We start from the raw sequence: 8,545 nt of genomic DNA on the forward strand, positions 1-8,545 counted from the left end.
CAAACTTTCCATCCATCATCACAATAAAAACTGCTTAGTCATCATCCTCAAACGAAGCAGCACGCGGTACATTCGTTGCCCTGATAAGTTATGATTAAAAATATTGTTGACTGATTTGTTGTGAGAGAAAAATACTATTTGTTGATTGAAAAAATCTAGCCTATAAGAGCAAGTATAATAACAGGCTGTAAGTCGACTAAATGCTAAGGTGAAAGAGAGAGGGGAGGAGAGAGAAGAAGCGGGCTGTAAACTTACAGCCGGCTTAGGCATAAGAACCAAGAAAGTCTCTGAGAGGGACAAGTGAGCCATGTATTAATTGTAAACAGCTAACTGCTGTATGAATAGACTAAGAAAAAGCTATAAAAAACCTTACAGCCAACAAACCGACTGTATTATTAGCCTTAGCTCTAAGCCAAGCGAACGGGGCGCATTTGGTTGTCATCAGAACACATGTCTGACGTCGCCGATGCGATACGGCGTGGCCGGACGCCGCCGCACAGCCACACGAGCACGCAAATAAATAGAGCCCGCACCGCCACCTGCCCATGCGGCCATGCCCGTGCCCCCACCCAAGCCGTCGGCACACCTCGAGAGCGCCACGCGCAGGCAGGCCCGGCAGGACGCACCACGTGACCTCAGCCGCGCCCACCACCACCACGGCTGACTCCTCCTGCCTCCTGTGCTGGACCGGCACCACGGAATGCGGGCGGATTCAAAATTCAAATGCCCGTTCTCCTTCTCCCTGTTGACGTTTTGTCACGGTCGCCGTTACCATCGCTACGATGCGAGTGGTATAAAAAATATAATATCAATGACTTATGTGTTAGTAACACAACGTAAGATATTATCTATAATAATGGTAAATATATAAATATCCTCCTTTTGGGATTATTTACATATTTTCAAAGGACCTCCTCAGAGCCAGAACGGTGCTCTCCCCACCAATTAAGCTCGTCCAGTGAGCAGCCAGAGAGCCTCGTCCGTCGTCCCATTCCCACCCTCCCCACCACCGTTGCTCTGACTGCTCCGCCGTGCGTGCGTCACCCGCGCTCGAGAGGTGATTGAGTGGTTTGGTTGCGCATCCAACGGCTGGCCCGGCATCGTACCGCTTGTTCGCTTGCGAGGTTGTGCGGAGTGGTTGCTGGCCGGCAGCCGCGAGGGCGGGCGGGCGGGCATACCGATAAAGGCGAGAGATCGAAGGCGTTGTCTCATCCGTGCTAGCGTCCGTCTCGATCGCTCGTTGTCTCAGCCTCGGCTTCTCGCCTCCTCGGCGACAGCGGACATCAAAGGGGAGGGCGGACGATACGCGAGTCACGAGCGTTGTGCGCTGCCATGGACGCGCCCTTCTTCCACGAGCTCAGGCGGCAGGCCTCCTCCTACCTCACCGGCAAGATCCGCTCCGCGCGGCTGGCGCTCACCGACGTCACCCCGACTCAGCTGTAAGTCGTTTTCCTTATAACGGAGTATTACCTGTGGCGCGCCGTGGCGTTCGCTCTGATGACTGACGGTCGGTCGATCTCCTCTCTGTGGCGTTCGTGCACGTAGCATGACGGAGGAGGCGACGAACGGGGACGCGTCGCCGCCGAACGTCAAGACGATGGGCCTCATAGCCCGGCAGGCGTTCGAGGTTGACGAGTACGTCAGGGTCACGGACATCCTGCACCGGCGCTTCGCGGGCTTCGACCGCAGGCAGTGGCGGGAGGCGTACAAGGCGCTCCTCCTCCTCGAGCACCTCCTCACGCACGGGCCCCGCAGCGTCGCGGTGGAGTTCCAGAAGGACAGGGAGGCCATCGAGGGGATGACCACCTTCCAACACATCGACGAGAAAGGGTAATAACCTGTGCTCTGTCTGACGCCCATACCATACGTACACCCACGACCCACCCGGTCACCCGCGCGCGTGCTCCTGACCTGATGTTGTGACGCTGATGCGATCCGTGAACTCGCCGCAGCTTCAACTGGGGCCAGACGGTGAAGAGCAAGTCGGAGCGCGTGCTCAAGCTGCTGGAGCCCGGCCCGTTCCTGGAGGAGGAGCGGGAGCGGGCGCGCAAGATCGCGCGCGAGATCAAGGGATTCGGCAGCTTCAACCTCAGCAGTGCCTCCCACGCCGTGTCGCAGCCACAACCCAGTGACGACGGAAGCCGCGGCTACGGCCGGAGCAACTCGCAGTACGAGGAGCGGTGGAGGCACGATGACGGCGACGACGGTGGCGGCCGTTTCGGGCGCAGCAACTCGCAGTTCGAGGAGCGGTGGAGGCACAAGGATGGCGACGACAGCGACAAGGAGAATCTGATACAGAGCCCGGAGCCAACGACACGGGTCGCGCGGGAAGTGGAGGCGGAGGCGGAGGCGGAGGAGCTGCACCACCACCACCCGTTCCACGGGTTCGGGCAACAGCGGCCGGAGGCGATGCTGCTCCTGAGCCAGTGACGGGATCAGTCGGTCCGTGTCATGGTGATGTGAAAAGAACCGCGTCCTCAACCTCAACTAGCTTTTCTCCCTTCCTCGATGGCTGCAGGGTCAGTATTTTACTGACACTGCTAGGTGCATCATGCATGAGGACTTCGATGTGCTCATGGTTTCTGCTCGCCATCCTTCAGTTCTGAATTCTGATGCCAGGATGTACTACGAGAGACAACATACAGGCAAGGTTCCAGCAAAGCTCTGGAAACCACGTATTCTAGGAGTGAGAAAATTGAGATCCTCCTGCCCAAGTGCATCTGGGCTAATCTTTTAGTCTGAACCATATACTGAAGGAAAGCAAAAGGCAGAAGTATTCCTAATCCAGTTCCTACTGACAATCCATCTTTGGTAAAGGCGTAAAGCAAAAGAAAGTATGATAATACAGTCCACACTACCCATTCAGAGCCACTATTGAAGTAACATTCCAAGATTATTATCACAATGAAAGCGCAGCCAGTAAAATTGTTAGATAAACATTGCATAAGAGCCGCTCTATGTATACTGTTTCTACATACCATTTGGTTGCCATTATTGCACCGTTTACAATCACAGGATTCCAGTTATGACCACGTCGATACTTGCTAGGGGTGGAGTAAAAGCACGATGGACCCTTGCTGTAGCACAAAGGCTCTCAAGCTCTGGTCTAGGACAAGCACATGTGTTGCATAGCAGGATGATATGAATAGATTCCTCAGGCAACATAAAAACTACAATGTGGTTGTGGACCAGTGGCACACCTTTTCTGACTCTCTATCATGCTTGTATAATCATCTGTCCCCTACCAGAGTATAGCATAATTGCCTGTAAAATTAATCATGCATACAGTTCTTTCTAGACCAACCTGTGTACAAAGTACAAACGATAACTGGTGGCGTTAGACACAGATCAACAGAAGAATTACTGATTCCAACCATCTAACAAGCTTGCAAGATTGTCATACCAGGAACTGCCAGAGACAAAATCCGACAACTAGTACCAGCAATCCTATAAAGTGCATTGTCTCCGCTAGAAAAAAAAGGAACAATTTTACGAAAAGGGATGTGTTGGGAGGGTCCACAGTTCCATAAACCAGTAGCTAGTGGTAACTCACCTGTGAAGTAACCAGAAATACTGCAACTTTCTGCTCAGCTTCTGCTAGTTGAATTTCCCTCTCTGGCTATCAGATCAATAACCAGAGATGAGGAGATGCTGCTGCCTCTTGAATTTGTATAACAACCGATGCTTTACTGATGTCTGATTGCAGCATATGGCTATGTATTTTACTAGTGCCTTTTTACATTTTACCTTCGTACATATATAGCTAGTAATATCAGAAAACAGAAAGTACAATAATATACATGGAGCCAACATGTGATCACAAAGTCACACGCTAACTTCCACAGCTGCATCGAACAAAAGCCTCCGCTGACATCAAACCTGCCCTACCACTTTGGATCATTTGAAGTTGCTCCAGTTTTTTGCTTTCCCAAGAATTTTTAGCATGTGACATGTCTCCTTTCACATCTTTCAAATCCTTTGATAATACAGTTTTACAGCAATGGTAAAGAAAAAGGTAGCTTCGACTAACTGAGCCTACTGTGTTACTACCGTAGTCTTGATATATGGGCAAATGCAAAATTGTGAATATCATAAAGAAAATGGAGAATCATGTGCTGATCTTGCCATAAATAAGAGAGAGCAGACCTTGTAACACTGACATGGGCGAAATGATCAGATTCGGATGCTATAAATACTAAAAAACTAGTGGTAAATTCCAGTTCCATATTCAGTATTAATGAATATAGTTATATCAGAACAGTTGGCTGTACCAATAGTTGACAAGTGCAGTGCATGCGGTAGATCACAATGGTGGTCTTGAGAGCAAGGTATAGTAAGACAGCCCATGGTGACAAGACCTATGAGTGTGCAGGACATAGATGCAAATGCAACAAACAGTTCCTGTGTAGACCTTTTTTGCTTCTGCGGGCTCTGAGTGAGCAGCCCCACAAGACTAACATAAACCAGTCATCTGTCACTTGTTCATCATACCTATTATTAACATGAATAAGCCTCAAACCCCCAGAATACACCTTACATGGTCCAAATGTCCCCCAATGCTACTTTTTCTGCATGTCACAAATGGCACTCCATTCCATTTCTTTGGTGAAAACCACCCAAACTCTACTGTTCACTGGGAACACTTATATGGCAAATGATATCCAAATATCTCAAAGATCTGCTATTCTGCTCCCTTTTTCGAGTGGCAAAGAGGGGGCGCCACACTGAATAGTACTTAGGACTGTAAATCAGTTTTAGTTATATCAGGTTTTATTCAGTTTCCAACTACTCCAAATTGTGCAACAAATCTCATTATACAGCAATGCTTGATTGATCGTGTGGAAATAATTGGTACGGCTTAAAACCTTAAGCCCTTAGATTGCTGCCCATGTTCACTATATAGTCAGCACAAATGATACATGTCCTAGTAGGACTTTGTTACTTAAGTTGTATTGGGTCTAAACCAACTATCTCTAGGATTCTATCTCTAGCTCTAATCATAAGTATCTATAGTCTGAACAGATCGAACTCATGTTTGCAAAGAATAGGTCAAATGTGGTGAGCCATCATAGTCATCCCCAACATCTCATTTCGGGGTTGGGTCCCATGAGGTCATGACTCCTGCAAAGTACGCATGAGCTGCACATGACAGAACAGGCCCAGTAACTAATCAACTAAAACATGGGCCACCTCTCCAGGGAAACTACAAATGAATTATACGCATTGCTAGTGGTCCAGCAAAGAAAACTACTGCTCGTGCTGAACACTGCAGCACCACAGAATGCCAAGCATATCAGTCCTAACATGTAGTGATGACATAACAACAAGTATTTCTCACTCTGATATTCTCTCCCTCTGTATGTGGTACTACAGATATTTGATTGGTAGTTGGTACTACAGCGGTGCAGCCTATTGCCCTAACGGGTATATTATGATCAACCACTAAACGTTTGTAATCTCCAAACAAAGGAAAATAGTTTTTATTCCCAACTTCACAATGTGTTGCTAGTCATACAACATTCTATTATATAACTCAAACCAGTAATGACCAAGACATGAATTAAGTGCTGGATCTTGAGATGAGATTCAGTGAGTCCACCTAGAGTGCACAACGGGAGTATGTAAATTTACCCCACCAAATTTCTTTGGTAGCCAGAGGTGTCTGCTGCCAATAAGTTCCCATAAAAAAAACTTTTACACTTTGGATCTCAGCTGACAACCAACTTGTCATTCATGACACCTGTTCTGCCACTAGAGTCAAAATAATCAAGTAATCTAATTCTAACATAGTACAGTAACTTCGTTCTATCATGAGCATTCATACCATAACGGCATTGCAAGATCATGAAAAACTCAGCCTGGGCAGAAGCAACTACCTATACATTCCATGGTGATATATCCCCTCACGGCCTCACCCTAGTAATCCGGCTCTATCAAATTCACTCAAGATCTAATCTGATGCAAAATCCCCCCATTGTAACCTCCAAACTTGAGTTCAAGCACAAATAAAAAGAGAAGGATGGTCAAAATAGAAAATAGTATTCATTGTGGAGCAAAAGGATTGCATAGATTTGTACACATGATATTATTTCCCTTTGCCACATGACAAAATGAAAAGAAAATAGAATAATCAGGGTGAAGCAACTAATTTTTTTTGCTACTTTGCATCTACGGAATTCTCTCCCCAATCCATCCCATTCCCGGTGTAGACATTCTAGACAGTAAGAAGTACAAAAACTGAGCACAAGGAAGCAAGCAGCAAGCACGACCAGAATCTCATACCAGAGATAGTAATAGATGCAGCTGTAGATACATGAGTCCTATACACCACCAAGAAGTCCCCTTTGCTGTCGCCAAAGCAGCTGAAGACTCACTATCTTCGCCGTGGAGGTCAGGCGGGGATGAGAGCCTCGTCTGTGGTGTCTGCTCGCTCCCGGCGTCGCCAGGCGCCATTGCAACCGAAGGTGGCACCATGGCAGTGCTGCCAGAATCGCCCCGACTGAACATTTCCTTGGGCAGTAGAACCTTGGAGACAGCAAAGACTGCCACAGGATTTTGGTCGAACACTGTGCGGGTGATGGATGCCTGCACGATGCCTGTGTCAATGGCAATGGAGCCATTGACGCGGGTTATGTTTAGTGTGAAGTGGCCAGCCTCGGTGTGCTCTGTCGCGAGAGTGGGCTGGACGGGGTTCACGATGGACTCGAGGGAGCCCAGCGGGTAGTAAGAGTGCAGCACATGGAAGCGGAGCACGACGGCCTTGCGCTCAGCGGGTAGGGACTGGAGGCGGTCGGTGGCGGGGAGGCCGGCAAAGGCGTCGTCGGTGGGGACGAAGACGGTGATGCCAGCACCGTGCTCGTCGGCCTCAAACTCGTTCGCCACACCGGAAGCCTGCAGCATGGAGGCCGCCACGTTGAATCCCCGCGCGTCGGTGAGAACCCGGGTGATGTTCACCGGCGGTGGCGGGCGGCTCTCAGAGGCCGCGAGGTCGAATCCGGAGGGTAGGATAAGGCCACCCACCGCGAGCACGCTGAGATTGTACGGAACCGCGGTCACGGCGCCGAGAACCGTGGCGTTCGATCCCAGGGACGGCGCCGGCGAGCGGACCACGACAGTGGAGTTGGCGCCCACGGTGAGGTTGACGGCGCCGAAGTCGGAGGGCGCGCGGCCCGTGGTCTGAAACAGCGTCGTCACGAGCTTCCCGGAGGGGGGGAGGCGGGCGAGGTCAGACGGGGAGAGGTACTCCAGCAGGACGTGGTACCTCAGCACGTCGGCGATGTCGGCGCCGGCGCCAGCTACGAAAGCCGAGGGTGACTGTGGCAGGTTGGCATTCGGCACGGCCAGGAGCGTCAGGGACGACCTTCCGGCCAGCTCCCCGGCCACGGGGGTGGATGCCAGCAGCCGCGCGAAGTCGGCGAAGTTGGGGAACGCCAAGAGCACGGCCGTCACGTTGATCCCAGCTGCCGGGGAAGGCAGCGCCGCCGCCGCGAGCAGCACCAGCGCCGCTGCCCCGAGCGCGAGGCGCGGCGAGACGGGAGCGGCGCTCAAGCCTCTCCCCATCTCGCCAGTGGAGGAGCAGGGGAGCGGGGAGTGGGGACTGGGGAGTGAGGAGCAGATAGATGACAACGGGGATAGGGACGGGGTTGCCTGATGAGAGGGGAATATTTTTGGTCCTTTCTCCCTCCACCTTTCCTCTTCGGTGGTTTACGGTTACGCTGCTTGAGGTTTTCTTTGCTGTCTGAATGTGAAAAAGTAGAGCGGTGGGAATTAATGGCGTGGGTGTGTAGGTGCCTTGGACTATAGCAACTACGCCAGCTCCCAGCCCGCCAGGCGTTTGCGAAGTTTGTACCATGATGTTGGTCTCGTCACGTGTGCCTTGGTTCTTCTCTTCGGCAAGTTGCCAAGTTGGCTCTCACCGAGTCGTCATTCTAGGCTCTAAAGCTAGGGACCAGTACTCTCCACCACTCTTTTGATGCTTATATCATCCTTTACATATGCTGATACAATGTAAAAAGCAAAATGTTACTACAACTACATAGGAACCCACCTTAATATTGGGGACCCTAATCCCGTTTACCTAAAAAATAATAATGCTCTGATCCCGTTTATTTATCTAGAAATTTTCTGCCGCTTTCATGGGCATGCCAGAGTGTCCAAATTGGCCAAATGAACTGTATAAAGGTGGTGCGAGTATGGCTCTAGAAAGATTACTTTAGTTAGGAATGAAACCTTGACCCAATCGTAAAAGCACCTGGCAAAAAACGGATCATCACAAGCAAGAACAAATAAGCAAGCGAGGAACTCAACTTCATACGAGAAAAAAAATGTTCACAGCCCACCAGCTTTCTTTTTCAAGTGCTGGTGGATGGCGTGTATGAAGATGGAAGACCAGCCCTGATCGTAAAACCTGCTTCAGATCACCGCAGTTAACAATGTTGCGGTTCCCACACAATAAACTCAACCAACAAGCACAAAGGCATGAGACTAGTGGCTGATAAGCCATGGTTGAAAGCACTATTGGCTGATTTATCGTGAGAGAAAAATA

At 50.1% G+C, this 8,545-nt stretch overlaps 2 protein-coding genes across 2 annotated transcripts; one reads left to right on the forward strand and one right to left on the reverse strand.

The window, feature by feature from the left end:
- The first annotated feature begins 973 nt into the window (after positions 1-973).
- Positions 974-2,446, forward strand: LOC136450716 (ENTH domain-containing protein C794.11c-like). The gene is made up of 3 exons (XM_066451299.1): positions 974-1,439; positions 1,546-1,830; positions 1,953-2,446. Exons 1-3 carry the CDS (start codon positions 1,333-1,335, stop codon positions 2,428-2,430), a joined length of 870 nt encoding a protein of 289 aa, XP_066307396.1. The 5' UTR covers positions 974-1,332; the 3' UTR covers positions 2,431-2,446.
- Positions 2,447-3,331: 885 nt separating this feature from the next.
- On the reverse strand, positions 3,332-8,037 carry LOC136450715 (fasciclin-like arabinogalactan protein 4). The gene is made up of 2 exons (XM_066451298.1): positions 3,554-8,037; positions 3,332-3,468 (listed from the first exon to the last, which is right to left on the reverse strand). The coding sequence occupies exon 1, from the start codon at positions 7,558-7,560 to the stop codon at positions 6,277-6,279; it is 1,284 nt and encodes a 427-aa protein (XP_066307395.1). The 5' UTR covers positions 7,561-8,037; the 3' UTR covers positions 3,332-3,468; positions 3,554-6,276.
- Positions 8,038-8,545: the final 508 nt, after the last annotated feature.

Source organism: Miscanthus floridulus, chromosome 5, assembly GCF_019320115.1.
Source record: "Miscanthus floridulus cultivar M001 chromosome 5, ASM1932011v1, whole genome shotgun sequence".
In the NCBI taxonomy this organism is placed as follows: Eukaryota; Viridiplantae; Streptophyta; class Magnoliopsida; order Poales; family Poaceae; genus Miscanthus; species Miscanthus floridulus.